Source organism: Aethalodelphis obliquidens, unplaced genomic scaffold (genome assembly GCF_003676395.1).
Source record: "Aethalodelphis obliquidens isolate GAN/ISIS:26980383/991018 unplaced genomic scaffold, ASM367639v1 scaffold15, whole genome shotgun sequence".
Classification (NCBI taxonomy): domain Eukaryota; kingdom Metazoa; phylum Chordata; class Mammalia; order Artiodactyla; family Delphinidae; genus Aethalodelphis; species Aethalodelphis obliquidens.
The window spans coordinates 15,126,676-15,150,091 of NW_020837959.1; the positions used below are offsets into that span (position 1 = coordinate 15,126,676).

Below are 23,416 nucleotides of genomic sequence, written 5' to 3' on the forward strand. Positions count from 1 at the left end.
ATGGGGTGGGAACAGCTATATAACAATTTTTTTTAACTTAGGCATTTGCTTTGGGACATAACATTCTGTATCTTCATGCCCAAATAGAAAGCATTCTTAGACACTGTCTGAAGCAGTTTTGCATCAGCTGTCTGCACAGACCCTTATGGCAGTAAGAGAGTCCTGTTTTCTACCATGAGGAGGGAGTATGGATGTTCTCACAGGTGGCCACCGCTGCCCATCTGGACGCTCCCCTCACTGCCTCTGGAAGCACTGCGGAGGCGTTGCCTTCTAGACTGAAGCTGGACAATGCTTAACTTTAACATAAATCAAAAGACATCATTTGTAAGCCCTTGCTCCAAATTGTCCCACTGCCTCTTGACAATTAGACAATGACAATTTTGAATTTCTGGTGGCATGGTACTTTGTGTAATTAAAAAAAAAAATCTGCTGCAGAGACGTGCTGAATAGGAGAATAGTACCTTATTATTTGGAGGGAAGAGGGTCCTTCATTGTGAATTGTGGAACAAAGCAATTCCTTGTTCGTCAGCCCTCAATAAATGTTTCTTTATTTGTGAAGTTGTGTGATGGCCTGTAGTGGTCTTTCGCGCACATCAGGGAGCAGTCAGGAGGGAGCTGCAGTTAGCAGTGGGGCTGGTCTATGAAGGGCCTTTGACGCCGAGCTCACTGCATCTATTGACTCCCCAGGAAGTCTGAGGTCACAAGCTTGCCTGGAGCACATGAGCCCAGATAATGAAGATGGTTTGGCCTTCTTGAAACAAAGCCAGAAACTTTATCTACTTCATTGTGCACTTCGGGTCATGTGCTAACGACGAGGATTTGTCTAATACTAATCCCCCTAATGAAGGCTTCTCCCAGCCCTTACACAAACCCCACAAGGCCCCGTGATTTGGCAAGCCAGGCAGAATAAAGGCGAAACGGCGTTTGGCTTTTGAACTGAGTTCAAGGCAATTAAAGCCATGGACTAAGGAGGAAAGGAGGGGGTTTAGAAATACCAGTATAATAAGTAGTATGACTGGAGCGCTCCGTCAATTAACTCAGTGAGACAAAGCCTGATTTCACGGGGGAAGGCGGTGAGAAGCGCTACCCTCATTAAATCTGGCCATTAGAGGTGCTTCTAATGGAATTAACTTTGTTTTAGTGGTCTGAGTTATATAAAGTAGTCTGTGCATGTGCACGTACACACGTGCACACAGGCAGGTTCTGTAATTTTTGTGGGTCTTTTTTTCAAGAGGAGAGGAATAGAACGCGAAACAAAAATACACCCCCCAAACCGCAAATCCCCAAGGAACAAAAATCAAAAACGGGGTGGATCTCCAGTGCTCAAGAGTGGAAGACAAGAGGAAAGCAGGACAGAGGCGAGGAGTGGAAGGCGCGAGAGAGTCCTCCCGGTTATAAAGCCATGAGCCCCCTTCGATGGGGGCTTCTGCTCGGCTGCCTGGGCTGTGCGCTCCCGCCGCGGGTGCGGGCGCAGTTCCCCCGGGTCTGCATGACGGTGGGCAGCCTGCAGGCCAAGGAGTGCTGCCCGCCGCTGGGCGCCGACACGGCCGACGTCTGCGGCTCTCGGGAGGGCCGGGGCCAGTGCGCGGAGGTGCAGATCGACACCAGGCCCTGGAGCGGTCCTTACGTCCTGCGCAACCAGGACGACCGAGAGCGGTGGCCACGGAAGTTCTTCGACCGGACCTGCAGGTGCACAGGTGAGGAAGGCGGGCAGACGTGCGCATGCGCCCAGCTGGGTGGGGCAGGCCCGCTGGGAAAAGAGCCCCTTCCAAGGAAGAGATGGGACTCTTGAGATGCTTAGACTAGGCTTTGAAAAGCAAACCAAGTTGGTCCATCGTAGGCAGGGAATTGAGTAAGGCTGATGTCTTGGTATACTCTTCACACCCTTTGTATATCTAGCTATGAACACTAAATAAATATTCCGTGGGCCAAGCTTCGTTATATGAACGCGTGCCGACACACCACGGGCTTGTCTGTTGGAGGGGGTAGCTAAAGGGCCCAAGAATCAGCTTTGAAACTCAGAGCAAAAGTCCTTTCAAGATGGATTCAGTGTCCTCTCCTTCTGAAATGGGTTTGCACTTGTTGAAGAGGGTGGTGGGTGAGGCGTGGCATCTGGAAGACAGACGTCGAGGGTAGGTGTTCTGTAGTCCGCGTCTCAGCGTTCCTAATGATTTGAACAGGTCTCAAGCAGGATACGTCTTGCTCGTGAAGGTTATGATTGGGTTGTAATTTTGCCAGCATCAGAGAGATGTGGCATGACAGAGCTTTCTCCGCGAGCTGAAGAAGAGAGGCCGGTTAGGAGATAAAAATGGCTTTTTTCCCTCTTACCTGGGTTTGATGTGAGCGTTTCAAAATTTGCTCAGTGTCTCTCTTTTAGACCTTGGTCTCTCTTATTACCTGTTTCTTTGAAATCTCTGTGCACTTCTTAATCCTCCGTCTCTTCTGAGCCATCTCAAATCCTCTTTCGCGGGCCTCCCCTCCAGTGTTCAGCAAACATGCACAGCAGTGATAAACTCTCAAAGGCTGGCAGGGCATGTGGAATACAAAACACATAAGCCATAACTTTAGCAAAGCCCTTGGAAACTGTTCTACAGTGTCTAGCCACAGAAGAGTTTTTTCCTTTTGAAATTATGCTTTTATTGATGTTCTTATATGATACTGGCACATAGGAAAATACAGATAATTGAGCTACCTAAGGACATAAAAAGGTAAACTAAGGGAATGTACAAAGGGCTGTGATGTTGATGTAGGAATGTTATCCAATGTTTTTAACTTAAACAAATTCTGAAGCTATTTTTTATACAGTGGATAAACAGGATCCTATTGTATAGCACAGGGAACTATATTCAACATTCTGTAGTAAACCATAATGGAGAAGAAAAAAAATTCTGGCTTTATAATCATTTTGTAGTCATATTGTTAATTCTGTGATTCAAAGGAACTGTTTTGTCTTGGGGTATTATTGTGACAAAAAGTTTTTAATAGCATGTTGAATATATGCTGTTCATTTTTTCTAAGCTAGTTGAGCATTTGCTTCTGTAGACATTATCTTGTAGATTCTCATGGTTTTTCAGTCTAATGAGAGGCAGCAGGTTTCATATTACTTGTGGGATTGGAAACCACACTACAGAGTGACTTCTTTGTCTATGACTCAAAAATTCTTCTAGAAAACTTGTTTCCAGGTCAATTAATGATAGAGTACCACAAGTTACAAAGGTTGGGAATCTCCATTTTATAGAATCCTGGGGGCAGAAGACATTAGGAACTCAGATATAACTGTTAACTCTCCTTATCACCATCTACTCTATATTTCTGACCTGACTAGCAAGTTTTTTAAAAAGTGGAGATGGAAGGAATCAAGGATGGCCCAATAGAAGAGATAATTGCAGTCTCCCTGTCCTGAGGGAATGGTTATAAATATTCCTCTAGAAGTGGCAGTAAATTAGGGTCACAGTGACCTAGGTTGTCTCCCTCCTCCAGGATTTGATCTGTCTAGACTCATTCAGGACCATAGCTCTTTCCATCCCAACTTTGGATGGCTCTACTCATGTTGGCTAGACGGTCTTTGTCTTTGAGCCTCAGCGTACCAGGCTAGGTCCTTAGTGACTGAGCTGGACAGCTATTTGGTATACATAATAATCACCGTGATGTGTCATATGCCTCAAAGCAAGACACATGTCTTTCAGTTTATTCTCCCTAAAGAGTGAGTTGCTTGCTTTCTGAGAGTAATTTCTTCATGATTTAGAAGGCAGACTTCAGAAGTTAAACCTGATCTCTGGTAGCCTCAAAATTCTTTTGCAAATAGAATCACTGGGATTCTTCTGGTGTCACCCAAAATTTATTAATGAAGAAATGTATATTAGCAACCAGACTGTTGATGACCTTGAGCTTTGTTAATACAGTGGAAAGATAAACACACCATTCATCTCTTGATGGACATTTAGGTTGTTTCCACATCTTGGCCATTCGGAATAATGCAGCAATGAACATGCGGATGCCAATATCTTTCTGAGATCCTGATTGAAATTCTTTTGGTTAAACACTCAGATATGGGATTGCTGGATTATATGATAGTTTTATTTTTAATTTTTTGAAGAACCTCCATACTGTTTTCCACAGCAGCCGCACTAATAGTGTGCGAGGGTTCCAATTTCTCTGCATCCTCGCCAAGTGGTATGTATTTGCAACTTAATACCGTTCAGCCCTACAAAAGAAGGAAATCTTGTAGTATGCAACAAATGAATGAAACCGGAGGCCATTATACTCAGGAAATAAGTCAGTCACAGAAAGATAAATACTGAATAATCCCACTTATATGGGCATCTAAAATAGTCAAATTCATAGAATCAAAGAATGGAATGGTGGTTACCAGGAGCTGGGAGGAAGAGGAAGTAGAGGGTTACTAATCAATAGGCATAAAGTTTCAGTTAAGCAACATGAGTAGGTCCTAGAGTTCTGTACAACAGAACTGTACAACATTCTACCTAGAGTCAACAATAATGTATTGTACCCTTAAATATGTGTTAAGAGGGTAGATCTCATGTTGGCTATTCTTATCTCAATTAAAAAAAAACACACACAAAAACTCATAGTCTCCTCGATCTTGAAGTTGGTAAAAGATTTTAGCTCAATAAAAAGAAATAAATGCAAACTCTGAGGGGGGGAAAAACCCTAAATTATGTGCTCAAATTCTCTAGAGAGAACATCTCTATTCTCTGTGGGGATAAATTGAACCCCCCAAATTACTGAACTTAATTGTCAAGAAGTGGTAAATTTCAGGAGACTTTGGCATTAGCCATTCACCTTCCAAGTCTCACCTGCCAGTTGGCATTCCTAAGCATAGACCAGCTGCAGCTGGGTCTTTGGATTTTTGAAAAATATGTGCACCAAATGGTTTATGAACAATTATCTGAGAACTTCTTGTTTGTACAAGTGACTAAGTGCCTCCACTTTCCAATCTCTGAAATGGGGATAATGATGAAACCACATTTGTAAAATCCTTTTGAACTCTGTAAATGAAAGGCCTCATGTGAGTATAAAGTATTGTCATCAATATAATAGAATCTCTAATTAAAAGGAATAGGCTATTTAGAGCTCCTTGTAAATTCACTGATTGGTGGTCTTTAAGCTTAATTAATCTAATAGCCCTTGGAGGCTGAGCTGATGCAGTTCATGTAGGAATGTGCATTGTTTGGTTGTTCTCATTCTCTTTCCATTTTCTCCCCAGTCCTAAGTAGGTATAAGACTTTGTCTTTTTAAATTTAATTTTTACTCAAGGACATACTCAGTGATAGACTGGTATCTAGGGATCCTTTCTTTTTTCTCTCTCCATTTCCCAGTGAGATAACGCAATCCTTTCTAAAAGGGCCCTGTTCATTTATATATCTATGTATATCTATATCTATACCTATATATGTCTATGTCTATATCTATATCTATATCTTGGCTGCTGCTATTGGTGGATTAATGGAAAAATTTAACTCATTAAGTTGATGTTAGGAAATACCAGGAAATCTAAATTAAAGAAATAAACACTTTGTGTGCTAGGCTTTTATGTTATTGCACTTTTCAGTTGTCTTCAGCACTTTAACAAATTCTCTAAATCAGGGTTAGAAGCTCAAATATGAAAGGGGTCTGACTGCAGAGCTGTGGGGTATATTTTCTCTGAGACATGCTGGAAAAGGGATTTTTTATCAAATACATTTATGGGTCATAGGTGAGCTCAGATCCACACAAATGCTTTCTTATTAGCATTTCTACGTTGCTTTTCAGGGGCAACTCTGGCTTCATGAGATGTCTTTGTTCAACATAATTGTGAAGCATCTCTGGTCTTCTGAGTCAGAATCAATCATTTTGTCTTTTGTCATTCATGGTGTTTGGTTAATTCTTGTTTTCACTTTTCCCACAGTTAGACTTGCGTTGATATTTTGTTCCGCCCATGTTCCTCGTCCCACTAGATGAAGGCACTGTGCCTTGTTTTTGTATCCTCTAGGGCTTAATGCCTTTTATTTAGTTATTCATGACTCTTTCATCAGCCACCCAACCAATGTTTATTTAGCACCAATTATGTTAGGCCCTTCAGGTACAAAGGGGAAGAAACACCAATATAATTTTTGATGTGTCCACAGCGTAGTGGATGAGTAAGACAGGTACGAAAACAAATACTTAGACCATACGACTTGATAAGTGGTATCTGGTAAAACTAGTAATGGTAACACTTCATACAGAACTTACTATGTACCAATACTACTCTATATTAACATGATTGCTTACCATAAGAACCTGATGAAGTAGAACTCTTATTCCAATAGGACAGGCTTTGAGAGGTCAAGTCCAAAGTTACCACGTGTGGCAATTGCATGAATGTACATAAAGCTGTGGGTGCACAGAGCAGGGCATGATTAGTTTTGACCTCCTTTTAGGTATTAGGCGTTAATAAATTATTTGTTGAATAAATGAATGAGGGAGATAATTAGTGATTGGTAATTTTGTTTCTAGCAACCAAAAGGAATCATGGTAGAGAAAATGCAAAGATCTTAAAACTCATGGCCTAAGTTATGAATTATTCAATTTTAATAATGAGACCCCAAAATTCAAAGTCAAGTTTTATGCCTTTAAATCTAGAAATGTATCGAATTTACTATTTTGAAATTTGTGTGTGCTATTTCTTAGCATTTTGGAGGAAGGAATTGCTCTCCGCTTGTAGAGCTATGACTACACATTCACCTCCAATCACCTGGCTGTAGGTAAACAGCTGGAAGTTTAGGTATTTAGTATTCTTCACATGCATTTTGTTCAATCACTTCTCAAAAAATACTCTATTCCTATAGAAGCTGCCAAATTAGGGGATACATTTTAATCAAAGATGTTTTAAAAATAGATATTATACAATTTTAGTAGGTACCCCAAGGGAAAATAAATAGACTCCAAGCTCCGTGAAGCCTGAAGTGACTTGCATAGCATTTGATACTGTAGTAGCTGTTGAATAAATATTTGTTAAATAATTTATATTTAATAGCTTCACTCCAGTGATCAACATAAATTTTAATGTTTAATGCAGACTATTCAAGAACTTGATTTTCAGTCTTGAGACTAGTAGAATTTTCCCTTTTAAGTATTTTTTTTAAACTTATGTTCTCATTTGGTGTTGAAACAGGAAAATACAAGTAAGCTGTGTAAGAGTAGGTAGAATATTTTGTATGTTACAAAGAGCATAGAACCCAAATTTTTTTAAAAAATTCTTCTTATTTATGATATTTTTAAGGACATTTTCCTTAACCATCAAAAAATCCATTGGGTTAATAGAGGAGGCCTGTGCATTTTCTTCACGTAGGACACGTGCTAATCGTTTTGTTTTCATGTTATTGGAAAATTTTCTTTTCCTTTAGAGATCCAAATAACCCTCTCTTTTCTATGGTCATAATATGTTTTACTTGCATCTATTTTGGTACTTGTAGTTTATCAAAATTATTTGCAGGGCCTGCTTTTCCTTCTAATTCACAAGGGAGAGAAAGGAAGAAGAAAACTAAGGTTTATTGAATCATCTACTACGTGCTTTATACTCCTTTTTTTTAATTAAAAAACTTAAATTTCAGCTTTATTGACATATAACTGACAAATAAAATAGTAAGATATTTAAAGTGTCCATCGTGGTGATTTGGCTTTATGCTTCTTTCATTCATTAAAGAAATATTCATTTGTACAAGGCCAAGCATAGGCCTAGGCAGCAGGATAACTGCCTTCCAGTTGTCTGTAGCTGAGACCAGTAGATGTCTACAGTTGACACGATTAATTCAATGAAAAAGGAAATATGAGGTGTCATAGGAGCACAGCATGAGATCATCACCCTGATGTGTGGGATCAGGGATGACCTTGCAGAGAGCCCATCGTGACGCTTAAAGGTGGAATGGGTAACCCATGCAAAGAGGAATGTAGGGAGACCGTGAGGGAAAAGTGTTCTAGACAGAAGGAAGAGCAAGTAAAAAGATCTGGGAGGGGCTTCCCTGGTGGCGCAGTGGTTGAGAGTCTGCCTGCTGATGCAGGGGACGCAGGTTCGTGCCCCAGTCTGGGAAGATCCCACATGCCGCGGAGCGGCTGGGCCCGTGAACCACGTATCAAAAAAAAAAAAAAAAAAAAGATCTGGGAGGAGGGGTAGGAAGAGAAGGAAGGGAGATTGTCACTCACGTTAAATGCTTTACATAACCCCTCTCATCCCCTAGGAGATAAGAGTTATTATCCCTTTTTGTTTCAACATTTCATGCCAATAATATTTAAATGTTTATTCTAACTTATTACCACCTAAGGAATGAGGTGCTGGTCATACCAAAAGCAATAATCAAGGCTAAAAAGGGAAAAGTCAAGCTAAGATAATTTAAACTTTAGATGCTAATCAGAAAGATGCCTAGAGCTTGGTATGACTAGTCCTCAGTCCCAGGGGTGATAACAAACAAAGCAGAGCCGTTTGTTTGCGCTTCCTGACGCCACGGCAGCTAATTCACCTGCCAGCCTCCACTGATTTTGTCTTAACTCTGTCTCCTTTGTGAAATAAACCAGCTTTTTAAATGTTGGATTCCACCGTAATTCCTGGAAGTCTGCTTAGTTATTTTGGTTCCACCTTTAGCTTGGTGTATATTCTCTTCCTTCTCTAAATCAATGACCTATTTTGCAGCAGCCCTTCCATATGTGCTGCAGGGGAGGGGGGCCCAGCAGTGATGACATCCAAGGCTGCAGCTCAACCCCAGGGAGGGACCCCCCCCCCACCCCACGGCATGACCCGTGAGAGGAAGGGAATGTGGAAGGCAGCAGTGTTTTAGTTTGCTAGCGCTTCCATAACAAAGGACCATGGACTGGGTGACACACAGAAACTTATTTCCTCACAGTTCTGGAGGCCTGAAGTCCCAGAACAAGGTGTCGGCAGCTGGGATTCTTCTGAGGCCTCTCTTGCTGGCTTGTTGATGGTGTCTTCTCCCTGCCTTCACATCATCTTCCCTCGGTAACTGTGTCCAAATTTCCTTTTCTTATGAGGACACCAGTCATGTTGGATTAGCCAATGATCATTCCCCCCAATGACTTCATTTTAACTTACTTTTTTAAAGACCCTATCTCCAAAGATAGTCATATACTGAGGTACTGGGGGTTGGGACTTCAGCATATGAATTTTGTGGGGACTCAGTTCAGCTCATAACAGCCTGGAATTCATTTCCTGTCCTATTTCTTTGCTGGGAATACTTCTAGGAACTCTCCAGTGTTCAGTCCACTTGGAGAGACAAACATTTCAAGAGGAGAGTAAGGAAAAGCAATTGATCTTCTCTTCTGTTCTACCCCAGAAATGTCTTCCAAACTACATAAGCTTCCTCTTCCATCTTTCCCTTAATTTCTATTATTTATTTATTTATTTTTACATATGATACATGTATTTATTATACCTACTAGGTGTGTTCTCTTTGGGAAATACGAATCTCTTTGAGACATAGGTTGTTCATTTTTTTTGTTTTCCCACAAATACTGGGACCTTTTGAGCAGGAAGGTCTATATTTTACTAACATCTAGAACCAGCAGCTAACACGGTGTCTAAGATGTAGTCAATACATATGAAATACATAAATGAACACAATTTTAAGGAAGGGCCAGGACGTGAACGAATAGAAATTTTTCAGTCACAAAGCAAAAACAGACATAAAAATGATACAGACAACAAGTGCTATGGTCATTCAAAGAAGGCATAGAATAGATACAACAAGGATCTCCCCTATGGCACAGGGAACTAGACTCAATATTTCGTAATAACTTGTATCCCTTAATTTTTAAAATGCACTAGGAAACTTCGCCGGCTATAACTGTGGAGACTGCAAGTTTGGCTGGACTGGCCCCAACTGTGAGCAGAAGAAACCCCTGGTTGTCCGGCAGAATATCCACTCCTTGACCCCTCAGGAGCGTGAGCAATTCTTGGGCTCCTTAGACCTCGCAAAGAACACGCCGCATCCCGACTACGTGATCACCACGCAACACTGGCTAGGCCTGCTCGGGACCAACGGGACCCAGCCCCAGATCGCCAACTGCAGCATCTATGATTTCTTTGTGTGGCTCCATTATTATTCCGTTAGAGATACATTATTAGGTGAGTCTTTTTTTTCCCCTGAGTTTAAGGTATTTTATTATAGGTTTGGGATTGGGGGTGGGTTGGTGGGTGGGAAGTACTTTCAGGCAAGTTAATTGACAAGAGAAAAACCTCTCAAGGAATCAAAGAGGAATTAGGTTTATGAAAGTCATTGAATTATCAGATGCTGCCCAGTGTTAGAATGCAATGGTTTCTCCCTGGACGTTGGCTGCGGACATTTGAAAATGTTCTCTCCTATAGTTTGTGTTTTTGGTTCAGGGTCTAAACTCTTCTCTCCGAAGCTATTCATCCTCAAAGGCAAGAGTTGGTGAAGTGGAGGTAAATTCCTTTTGATTCCAGAAGAAAACATGTCTAAATCTGACCATGGAAGGCTTCTCTGACCTATTCTAAAAGCACGTGAAGCTTTTTTGTGCAGAATCAGAGTATTGGTATTGGAAGTGTGTATCGCACTAAACTCACATGTATTAGTTGTGAGACTTTCAGGTCATCGCTCGTGGTGCCCATGCACTGCTGTGATGCCCAGGGCTTTTGGACTTGAATTGTCAAGGAAAAGGATGAGCTGACCCACAGCAGTGTAGCTTGGCTCAGCCCTTTGAACCACAGTTAGGCTGGATGCTTGAGAAAATGGCACCCTGCTCTCCCAGATACTAAAACCTGGGGCCTGGGATGGGAGCTGTCTGTTAGGAACGTCATTCATCTGGTACATCAAATTCTATCCTCTGTTATTTTCAGTCAGGGGAAAGCCATGGCCACCAGTTAGCTCCAGGAGGGCTGGAGTCCAGTCCAGATCCTGCTCCGTGCTGTCCTGAACTTTGGCTCTATTTGCAATTATCCCCTCTTCTGGGGCTTCTCTTTGGGGTCAGGGTGAATGAAGATACAGAGCTCACTTTGAATAGTGAGATTCTCATTTGAAATCATCTGTCCTTGTGTTTATCGCTCACCCCCCCTCGCTTGATGCCCCCTCATCATTTTGTTTTGAGAACTTTAAACTCCGTTTTGCATTAAAACAATTACAAAGGGCTACGTAGCCGACATCAGTGACAGCAGTTTTTTCCCCTCAGTGTCTTTTAAAAACTTGCCTCATAGGTAAGCATCTGTCTTTCTTTATCGGTAGATACGGAGGTTCTTCTGGCTCTAAACCTTTATTGTTTTCCTGTCATCACTCCGAGGAATTTTTGCTTTATGAGAGGGTAGTCTCTCAAGAGGAAAAGAAAACTATAGTTTCTGGTTGCATCTAGGAATTAAATTTATATTCATTTCTGTTCATCTCTCTGAAGTTATCATGGGTACTTTGAAAAAGAACTAAAGTTAGCTAAAGTTTCTACATAACCATCAAAAGCTGTTATGAGAGGGAGAAGAAGGATAGAACAGGCAGTAAGGAGGTCATTAAATCTCCCAAAGCTTTTCACTAAAATTGGCAGTTCCAGAGGCCAGCCAAATTGGTTGGAATGTATTTTTCTCTCTTCTGGGCTCGGCAACCATGCCTGTCAGCTAATAGTTGTAACTGATTGATGGCTGAGGTAGAATCCTTGGAAGTGCCTTTCGGTTACATAAATGCTGAATTTGGACTAAGTGCAGTTGAAGTTGCTTTATTATTCATTAATCCCTCCCTATAAATACATGCTTTTGTGAGGAATAGGTTAGAAAATGTCTTTTAGAAATATATTTCATTTAGGTCTTGATCTCTTTTGGGGGATACTCATTCTATCTTCATGAAACATTGCTTAAAAATTAAATTTATAACAGGAGCTCTTAAGATGACCTGAATTTCTCTGCTGTCAATCAAACTTTCAAGAGATGAAGGAGAACTTATCCTAAAACTGCTAGTTGCTGCTGAGATTGTTTTGTTGTTGTTGCTTTCAGAGAGATAAATGACAAAAACAGTTGTTTTCCCTTATGGTTACCAAAGGGGAAAGGGGGGGATAAATTAGGAATTTGGGATTAACAGATACACACTACTATATATAAAATAGATAAAGGGCTTCCCTGGTGGTGCAGTGGTTAAGAATCCGCCTGCCGATGCAGGGGACACAGGATTGAGCCCTGGTCCGGGAAGATCCCACATGCCACGGAACCACTAAGCCCATGCGCCACAACTACTGAGGCCCACACGCCTAGAGCCAGTGCCCTGCAACAAGAGAAGCCACTGCAATGAAGCCACTGCAAAGCTCACGTACTGCAATGAAGAGCAGCCCCTGCTCGCTGCAACTAGAGAAAGCCTGCGCGCAGCAACGAAGACCCAATGCAGCCAAAAATAAATTAATTAATTAATTTAAAAAAATAGATAAAGAACAAGGGCCTACTGTATAACACAGGCAACTTTATTCAGTATCCTGGAATAAACCATAATGGAAAAGAATCTGAAAAAGAATATATATATATGTATATTTATATATATATACATATATATATAAACTGAATCCCTTTGCTGTACACCTGAAACATTATAAATCAACTATACTTCAATCAAAAAATAATTAATTAATTAAAAAAAGTTGTTTTCCGACTAAAACATCACGGACTTATTGGCTCTGCAGCACCTCCCAGGTAACATTTAACATTTAAAAAAAATCTATTCTGTGACCTCTAACATGTTTCCCAAATGTTTTAGGACCAGGGCGCCCATACAAGGCCATAGATTTCTCACACCAAGGCCCCGCCTTCGTTACCTGGCACCGCTACCATTTGTTGTGGCTGGAAAGAGATCTCCAGGTTGGTCCAAACATTAGTTTCTTTTAATTTTGTTTTGTATTTGGTCAAGACCCATATGAGTCTTTGCTTTACACAGTTTCTTGTTGTATCTGATGACATGAATTAAATGACTCGTCATGCCCTTTGCTTTCAGCGCCTCACTGGCAATGAGTCCTTTGCTTTGCCCTACTGGAACTTTGCCACCGGGAGGAACGAGTGTGACGTGTGTACAGACCAGCTGCTTGGGGCTGCAAGACAAGATGATCCGACTCTGATTAGTCAAAACTCCCGATTCTCCAGCTGGGAAATTGTCTGTGATAGGTAATCGCATGTGTACCTGCAGCAGAAATCCAGAGATTTTATTTTCTTATGTCTGAGAGATGGAGAATAACTTTACAATTCTCTTTCTAATGCATGTTGGATTCTGTTTACATGTTTCTGAACAGTATTTTCCTGGGATTTTAAAAAACCCTGAGCCCTTTAATAAAAAGAAAATAGAGGCATGGAAATCACACTTGTGAATTGAATATGCTTGGCCATCACTTTGAGATCAACTGTCTTAAAATGAGAAGTATTTCCTGTATTCAACCAACATGTCTTAAGCACTGATCATATTCTAAGCAGTTTAATAGTGCTGGGAATACAAGGATGAATAAAATATAGCTTCCCTTTGGAATATCATTTTATACTTACAAAGGTAGAAGGCTGGTAAACAAATTACAATATAACGTGAGAAGTATTTTAATAGGTGTATGTCCAAAGCCAAGAAGAGAATCAGTGAAAGTCTTTAAGAGGTGGAGACACGAGTATCCTGAGACTTCAAGGAGGCACAGATCTCTCAACCAGAGGCGGGGGAGGGTAGTGTGTCCTAGACGGAGGGAACATCATGTATGTAGTTAGGAAAGTCCCTAGAAGCAGTCTGATATGGCTGGGCCATAGGGTGCTGGGGAGTTGATGGGAACAGGAAATGGGGTGGTGAGACGAATCTCTAAAGTACTAAAATCGGGTCATGTGCATCTGGTGTAGAAACTTTTTTCTACCGTAAGTGACACCAGCAAATGTTTGTTATTTGCAAAAAAAAAGAAAGTACCAAAGAACACACAAGCAGCCCATACCCCACAAAGAACTCTGTCCTCAGGGATTCCTTGAATTTGTTTCTCTTTCCTGGCACACATGTCAGGAAAAGATTCCCCAAGAAGCTCTTCCGTCTTCCTGTATTCATTTGTTTCCTCCACGATCCTCCTGTTTTGATCTCCACTATACTAGTGCCCTTGTCCCTTGTCTTTCGACCGCTCCATGGCACAGAGCTTTGCTGTCCACGCCCCAGGCTGGGCATGTGCGTGTTTTCGGGGGTCTAGGTCTAGCTCACTGTGATCCCATCTTCTACATCCTAAGCTTTTCCTACAGCCCTCCAGGCAGTGCTCCTAGGGATGTAGTAAGTGCTTTGTACATGACTTAATGTCGTTCCATAAGGGCACCATTTCTCATAGTGCCTTGGGCTGTTAATAGGTGGTATGTGAAAAGAGACTCCTCTGATCAAATAAATTTAGAGAATGCTGAGTTAAAAGGGTTTTAAAAATTTTAGAACATCTCAGAGCCTTTCATAAGTAACCGTGTTCTTATTTTTCAAGAGGGGCTTAAACTTATCTGACCCTGACACCCTTATTTCACAGGCCATCTCACTGGAACACACTTGGGAAAGGCTGCCTTGGAGGCTGTTTTTTGTCTAGTTTTTAGGTACTGGCGTCTTTCATCCTCATGTGCGCTGATTCTGTTCTCACACACCCAGTATGATCCCCTCACCCATTAAAATGCACACAGAAACATCCTGAAAATTTGATCTCTACCAAATGGAATACTGTTCTGATGGTGGAATTCCAGGCCCCAACAGGCATGTAGGATATAATCTTATGGGCACGGGACCTTGCCAGCATCCACGTTTACCAATTAACCATCCCTTCTGCCTTAGAACATTTTCTAATACAGCGTTTCTCCTAATATTTCTCCTCCATATAGTTTCACGTGTTTTCACTCTGACCACCTTCATTTGCCTTCAGTTTGCCTGAAATGCTTTCCTAGCTTTACTTCTGCCCAAACTGGCTTAGCTCAATATTAATACAGTCTAGCCTGGTCTCTCCTCAGTTACTCAAGATTCAGATGCACGTAACAGGAGTCACCGTCTTGCCTAGTAAACCCTCTTACTGTCTTTCCAACGGAATGGTAATTTTCCTTCATTATTTATGTGTTGGTTCATATTTCACGCATCTATGTTTTTGAAAATCCTTAATCCATAATTGCTTTTGGAAGCAGTCCTTTTACCACATATTTTTGACCCTTGTAAGGTAACTGTAGTAAAATTTTACCACGACTATAACCTTGATTGGTTTGCTGGGCTCCAAGTTATGATACTATCCGTATTATTTCTAATCTCCTTACGCATCTTAGCTTGGACGACTACAACCGCCGGGTCACCCTGTGTAATGGAACCTATGAAGGTTTGCTGAGAAGAAATCAAGTGGGAAGAAACAGTGAGAAATTGCCAACTTTAAAAGACATACAAGATTGCCTGTCTCTCAAGAAGTTTGACAACCCTCCTTTCTTCCAGAACTCTACCTTTAGCTTCAGGTTGGTGCTCTGAGCTCTGCGACCCTGGCATTTTACAATACTTCTAGATTTTCACGCCTGTGGTTGTAATGAACTGGAAGGAAATCCAGGTGTTGGGAGACATCAAAGCTCAGTAATAGGGAAGCACTTGGTAAAAGAGGGTAACAAGGCATCAGTGTCAAGGAAGTCATCATCCACCTACTATCGTTAATAGCGTAGTTCGAATATCTTCTAACTCAGCCGTTCAAAACCACCTTTTGTATTTGTAATTTCTGTACACATATAAGTACCAAGGCACCTCACTAAATAGAGTATTTTTGAAATATTTGCTCATGATTTTTCTTTTCTCCCTTAAAAAAATGTCAACCATAGACCTTAATATTGGGGTCTGAGATCTCAGAGGAGTATTACAGATTAAATGCAACTCAGATTAGAGCACAGCAATGACATTACAATACTTGAAATTTAAAGGCCAACTAATAATTTTCTCCCTCTAAAAAGACAGTAAGCATGATGAGAAATACGTATGGCTATAAATAAGATTTTAAACAAACATCTTTGAAGCTCCAAAAAAGAATGGCAGATAGACTCATGGTCTTCTCCCAAACTGAATTCTCTCTCTCAACCATGTGTAAATTATACAATTGGTGTGTTAATTGGGCCCAGGGGCAGGGTAGGCTGAACTTACTGCAGAGGTCGTGCGGAGTGTAGCAGAGCCCAGAGTCTGTGCTGGGGTTGGACACATCCCTCAGAATAGTGTCAAAGGTGAGATGAAGGATGACCTTTACCTTGAAAAGGAGCATGCATTAGTTTTTCATTGTGATACAAGTGCAGTCGACACAGATTGCATTCCATATAGATTTTGGTTAAGCGAGTGGTTTTCAAAGTGTGGCGCCCAGACCATCATAATTGACATCACCTGGGAGTTAGGTAGAAAGAACCACAGATTGTTAGGACCCAGCCTGTACCTACTGAATCAGAAACTCTGAAAGTGGGGCATGAAATATGTATTTTTATTTTCCAGTGATTCTGATGTATGCTTAAATTTGAAGATCACTGAGTTAGGGTATGGACAATTAAAATTTCCTAAAAATGAGGAGGGGAAAAAAGAGAAAGGTAAGGGGAATTTGGGGATATGTTTAGAATGCTGAACGTATTACAGTCAAACAGCAGATCTATTTAGTGGAGAAATAGGAATATAAGATTATATGTGAATTCAAAAGAATATTTATTGATCTCAGACCATGTGCTGGGCATCGTACTGAGACTTGGAAATACAAATTTGAAGAAACCACAGTCTCTGTCCTCTAGAAGTTCATATCTAGCACGGGAGACAGATATGACAGTAAATAACTGTCATACAGTACACAAAAGATATAGACTCCAACCAAGCAGGTGTGGAAGTAGCATGGATTAGGAGTTCCCTTCTCTTTAGAAGATCTCATTAAAGGCTGTCGCTAATTCTTAGCTATTTAGCTACAACAGAGCTTCCCATTTCCCGACACAATCTCACAATAGAAGACCATTATCTAGGCTGGAAACAATACAAAGGGACCTTTATCAATTCATGACTCTTGTCACTGACATACTGATTTCTCTCAGGAATGCCCTGGAAGGATTTGATAAAGCAGACGGGACCCTGGACTCTCAAGTGATGAACCTTCATAATTTGGTTCATTCCTTCCTGAACGGGACAAACGCTTTGCCACATTCTGCTGCCAATGATCCTGTTTTTGTGGTATGTTCAAAGACTCAGAAGAGATGAAAACTTTTCTAGATAACGTGTTGGATTTATGTGCTTTACAACAAGATTAAGGTTTGGTGTGTGTTTTATTCTCTGTGTGAATGGGATGTATGCATATGTAAGTTAACTTAAATCTACAGCATAGGGGTGGTTAGATAGCATTTGAAGTTCCCTAATCAGAAACCTATACTTTAGAGGTGGTTAGCTTTGGAATGACCCTAGATGGGAGTTTACAGTCCAGAGGTGGATTCAAAAATTAGCATAATAATATTATAAATTATACCATAATTTAGCATAACATATCGTACATTAGCATAATGATGAGTGATTTTTCATTGGTGGAATGAGTGGTGTTGAAGGTAAGTGATGGGCTGGAAGTACCGTGCAGGTACTGTGACCCTTGCATGATGCCCAGGTACCTGAGGTCCAAAGCTCTGTTCGGTGTTTGGTCCTGGCTTCCCTCACTTCACAAAGGATTCTGGCTAAAAATGAGCTGCTTTTGCCATCAGAATATCAGAAATGTGGACTACTGGTCCCAACTTCTTACAAGGTGGGGGCTTGTCTGTGAGTCCTCCATTGCCATCTTTGTTCTTCTGTAGGATGGTCCTTGTTCCCTGGCTCTAACTTGATGTCTCACATCACTTTTCAGGCTATCATTTCAGCCATCAGATTATGCCAAGCATTTTGATGTCTACCTTCTCTGCTATCTATCTACACATCTATTGACACCATATGTCTCTAAATAAGTTTTTATTAAAACACACATTTTAAATTATAAAATTTGTACATACAACTCATATTCATAAGAAAACATGTCACTCCTACCCAGTACTCCAAAATGTTGAGTAGAACAGCGGAATCCTCTGACAAATTGAGGATTAAACCAAGACCTTTCACTCCTACCAAAGGTGGTAATGGCGATGCTAGTAATTTTTTTTGTTTTAAACACCTTTATTGGGGTAGAATTGCTTTACAAGGGTGTGTTAGTTTCTGCTTTATAACAAAGTGAATCAGCTATGCATATACATATATCCCTGTATCTCCTCCCTCTTGCGTCTCCCTCCCACCCTCCCTATCCCACCCCTCTAGGTGGTCACAAAGCACCGAGCTGATCTCCCTGTGCTATGCGGCTGCTTCCCACTAGCTATCTATTTTACATTTGGTAGTGTACATATGTCCATGCCACACTCTCACTTCATCCCAGCTTACCCTTCCCCCTCCCCATGTCCTCAAGTCCATTCTCTACGTCTGCATCTTTATTCCTGTCCTGCCCCTAGGTTCTTCAGAACCACTTTTTTTTTTTTTTTTTTAGATTCCATATATATGTGTTAGCATACGGTATTTGTTCTTCTCTTTCTGACTTACTTCACTCTGTATGACAGACTCTAGGTCCATCCACCTCACTACAAATAACTCAATTTCGTTTCTTTTTATGGCTGAGCAGTATTCCAGTGTATATATGTGCCACATCTTCTTTATCCATTCATCTGTCGATGGACACTTAGGTTGCTTCCATGTCCTGGCTATTGTAAATAGTGCTGCAATGAACACTGTGGTCCATGACTCTTTTTGAATTATGCCTTTCTCTGGGTATATGCCCAGTTGTGGGATTGCTGGGTCGTATGGTAGTTCTATTTGTGGTTTTTTAAGGAACCTCCATACTGTCCTCCATAGTGGCTGTATCAATTTACATCCCCACCAACAGTGCAGGAGGGTTCCCTTTTCTCCACACCCTCTCCAGCATTTATTGTTTGTGATTTTTTTGATGATGGCCATTCTGACTGGTGTGAGGTGATACCTCATTGTAGTTTTGATTTGCATTTCTGTAGTTGCTAGTAATTTGATTTTCAATCCTAAGTCTCAAGGATTGCCAAATCTTATGTCCTTATTTTGAGGAAACCCGCTAAGTGTGCAGGGCTTGACAACATTTTTCTGTCGATGGCCAGATAGCACGTGTTTTAGGCTTTGCAGCCCAGATGATCTCTGTTGTAGCTATGCAACCCTGCCACTGTAACATGAAAGCAGCCATAGGCAATACATGAACAAGTGAGTGCATTACCCGAAGACTGGGTTCAGTCTCTTGGCAGACATTGAGCCAAAAGACACAACCAAGCCAAAGATTGATCCGAAGAAGGAAGGATTTATTGCTTGCAGCAAGTAAGGAGAACACTGGGGATATTTCCCAAAGCAGTGTCTCTGGGAAGACACTGCAAAATTGGGGAAGTTTTAAGCTAAGGGTATATGAATATTCATGAAGGGGCTCACGCAGAGGAGATTCAGCATAGAACTGGGGCAAAGGTCGACAGAGTCCAATCTTTAGTTGATTGAAGTCACAAGTCAGAAAAGGTTAACATCATCATCTCCTAGGTTCCACTGATCAGGTGGTTGATCGCTAGAGGGGGGTTTAGATTCTTCAGAACAGCTCAAGAAACTGCTTCAGGCCAATCTTTACCATTGAAACGGAACTGAGAGTTCCGTTTCAAAGACAGCTAACTTGTTGTCTTTGCTATAGTTACTTCTCTTGCCTGATAACAGTTTGTTCCTTTGTTTCCTTAAAATTGTTATTACTGAGGCCTGTTCAAGGGCAAGCATTGAGGACAGGCTTAGATCACAAAACGGCTTAGGCTTAAAATGGCTTCTCTTATGTCGAAAAGCTGTAACTGGTTCTTTCCCACCAGGGATTCCCCCTCCCCTATCTGCCTACAAGTGTGGTGTTCTAATAAAACTTTATTGACAAGAACAGGCTGCGAGCCCTATTTACCCAGCAGGCTTTAGTTTGCCAACCCCAGCTTGAAGGGATCAGTGTCTTCTCTGCCGTACGGATGTCTCTTTAGTCATCTTTCTCTTCCTGCTCTAGTTAGAAGCCCACATTATGACTTTATGGACGAGGAATTCCGTGACTTACACGTAGTTCAAAGACACTAGATGTTTAATCGTCCTTGTCTTCATTACTTTTAATACCTTTAATATTTAAAATTTTGTTTTCTTTGGTATAAGTTATGTATATATAAATAGACAAAAAGCCACAGCCCTTCTCTGAAGGTACAGAAGGAGTAATGTTTTGGCACCAGCTCCAGAACTCACAGTTAATTTAGGCTGTTTACAAAGAGTTTCATGTTGAAGCCAATTCAGCTTCAACAGTATTGAAAGCCAGGTTAAAGCACTTAAGTTAACAGAGCTATAGCTTCCGGAATTTCAAATTCATGAGTCAATTTATGCAAAAACATTGCATATAACATTTATTAAATTTATTTTTCTGAAATCTCTTCAAGCAAGAGAAATACAAAGTTGTATATGATCGCAATACTGAGTATAAGACGGCATAATGCTAAAATGCAGGAAAAACTCTGAACTGATCTCTGAAATTCTAATTTTAAGGTAATTGAAGGAAATGCACACATTTATCATGGAAAATAATATTAGGTCACAGGAATGCTAAGTAGTTCTGTTTTCAATATTAAATGTAGGTATAACCTAGAAAAGAAAAAAAAGAGGGAAACCAATAGACTAAAAAGTTAAATAGTTAACTGCCACAAAAGAAACTATGTTAGAGACTAGTAACTTTCTTCCCAATTCCTAAAGATAATATTCTTAAAGTGAATTTGGATATTATCCTCCTAGAAAGTTACATTCGGCAAGTTGTAATTCTTTCAATTCCACAGTAGCTAGGAGACTCATAGGTTGCATGGTTAGTACTCACTGAATAGCTCATGTGTCTGTTCCTCACCTTATATGCTGAAATTCTAAATGGAATTAAGACATACAAGCAGCCTTATTACCATTTGTATTTCTTTCTTTTTTTATTGAGTTATAGTCAAGTCATTTACATATAATATTGTATATATTATATATGTAACTGAATCACTTTACTTCACACCTGAAACTAACACAATATTGTATGTATTCTTTCTCAGATTCTTTTCCGTTATAGTTATTATAGGTTATTAGATTATTACAACATGTTGAATATAGTTCCCTGTGGTATACAGTAAAACCTTGTTGTTTATTTGTATTTCTTAACAATGACAATCATTTGGATAAGAAAGGAATTTAAGAACATAAACCAAGAAAAGAGAAAATGAGTTTCTAAAAACAAAGATCTAATGGATTACACTAAGTTAAGCCTGTAAGACCTTATCAGACTCTACCTTTCTAGGCTGCAATAAAATGACTAAAATTAATAGGTCATAGTAGCAAATATAAAATACTTCTGAGTTAGTATGAGTTTAGTTGAAATTTTACAAAAGAAGTATATAGGACATTGCTTTTCTCCCATCAAGAGCAAAGCACTTACATTGCTTTTCTCCCATCAAGAGCAAAACACTTAAAAATGGGTCTATTATATTTATCTTTCTTAAAAAGTCATAGAGTAATATCCTGAGTAATTAAAATAACATTGTTTTATGTCAATTTTAAATGTATTAATGGTTTAATGATTTATAATTGCAGAAATATTGGCAAAAAAGTTTTTAGATGTCCATAATTTCATTTCAATATTTCTGCTTATTTTGTTTCATATTCTTATATGTTTATACAGTTGCCAATATAATGCACATATTTTTAGGTTGTTACATAGTTTCCTAAATTTTTTAATTAAAAAAAATTATAACATTATAAGAGGTTCAAATGTAAAAGGCACAAAATGAAGTCCCTGTATCAATACCACCTCCCAGCTATCCATTCCCATTTTTCCCTATTCTTCCAGATATATCTTATAGATATACAAGCACATATATTTATGTATAATATTTCTCTTTTTTATACAAATGGCAGCATACTATAGAGACTTTGTTTTACTCTTTAGTTTTTGTTTTTTTACCTATTCTAAACACTTTTTTTTTAAAAGCCCTCATGGTATCCTGTAGCATGAATTTTTCCTGAAATTGGTCTCCTACTGATGGATGTTTAGGTGGTTTCTAATCTTTTGTTTTACAAACAATACAGCAATAAAGGAACATGTAAGATAAGTCAAGAGGATAGAATCACGGGCTCAGAAGTTAAATAAACGCATTTGAAATTTTGATAGATGTTGCCAAATTGCCCTCTGGGAGGTTGAATGATTTTTTTCTCCAACCAGCTATGTAGCAGAGGGACAGTTCCCCGAATCTTTCTCATTAATATGGTATGTTATTACACTTTTTCATCTTTGCCAATGTGATAAGTGAAAATATTTCAGTGAATTTAATTTTCATTTCTTTTCTTCTAAGTGAAGTTCAGCATCTTTTCACATATTTGAAGAACCATTTGCATTTCCTTCTCTGTGATCTGCATGTTCATGTAAGATAATGACTTCTGGGAGAGCAAAAAAACCTAAAGGTTCTTAAGAGAATTAGTTAAATGATTTATTCTCTATGCAAGCTAGTAACAAATACAACATCCTCTTTTGATATTTTATTTTTCTTGGAAACCTAATACTCTGTTCATATAAAGATGTATTTTCTAAATTTCACTAGCTTAAGGGAAGTTAATGTGATCATTGATACAATATCCAATCTCCGGAACAGTGGTTAGGTTCTTTAGTGGTTAGTACTTAGTTGATGTGCAATAAATTATTGAGCATCTATTAATGTGTCCCTACACTAGATGCCATGCAAACATAGTCCTTTAAGTTCACAAACTGTGTCTGGTAAACAACTCTCCTCATTTTAAATATGGGGAAAGTAAAGTTCAGAGAGGCTAAGAGTTGAGTACAACATCAGATGAACTAGTAAGTGGCTGAGCAGAGATTATAAGAAAAGTTTTCTCCTCAAAAATTTCCCCACGTGGAGTCTTCCAGCTACAATTTTGCCTTTTGTCAGTTTAGACAATTCTAATTTGATCACTTCACAGTTGCTTTCATTATAGCTGAGGACACATTGTCCTGTTAGATCATGTTGATAGGAATTAACACTAGTTGGTGAGGCAGGTCTGAATAATTTCCCTTGACTTTTGAAAAGATAGGGCATTGGTTTTGTCATGAGTAAGGATTCATGACTTTAAAATGCCACATTTACTTATTTAATATATGTATTTTTAAATAACTGAGATAGACAGCCACTGATTCCTAAGTAGCATAACATCTTGGTGAATTTTACAAGAGCTGAGGTGCCAGAAAGGGTGGCTGGCCACCTGCTTGGGCAGGAGCTCCCAGGGTGGCAGGGTTTCTATAGGTTCAGTCCGGGTGGTTTTATTTTATTTCGTTTTATTTTTAATAATTGAAAAGCTCTAATAATATTTAATTAGGTACAAGAAATACTCTTGACTGAAATGTGTACCACATT

General features: G+C 39.8%; 1 protein-coding gene across 1 annotated transcript in view; it reads left to right on the forward strand.

Annotated features, from left to right (window-relative positions):
* Window positions 1–938: 938 nt before the first annotated feature.
* Window positions 939–23,416, forward strand: part of DCT (dopachrome tautomerase) — a 31,993-nt gene continuing 9,515 nt past the window's right edge. The window contains exons 1-6 of the mRNA XM_027116002.1: window positions 939–1,697; window positions 9,818–10,117; window positions 12,729–12,829; window positions 12,963–13,129; window positions 15,254–15,433; window positions 17,015–17,150. Coding sequence (XP_026971803.1) covers window positions 1,403–1,697; window positions 9,818–10,117; window positions 12,729–12,829; window positions 12,963–13,129; window positions 15,254–15,433; window positions 17,015–17,150 — 1,179 coding nt within the window. The 5' untranslated portion in view covers window positions 939–1,402. The remainder of the gene's footprint in view (window positions 1,698–9,817; window positions 10,118–12,728; window positions 12,830–12,962; window positions 13,130–15,253; window positions 15,434–17,014; window positions 17,151–23,416) is intronic.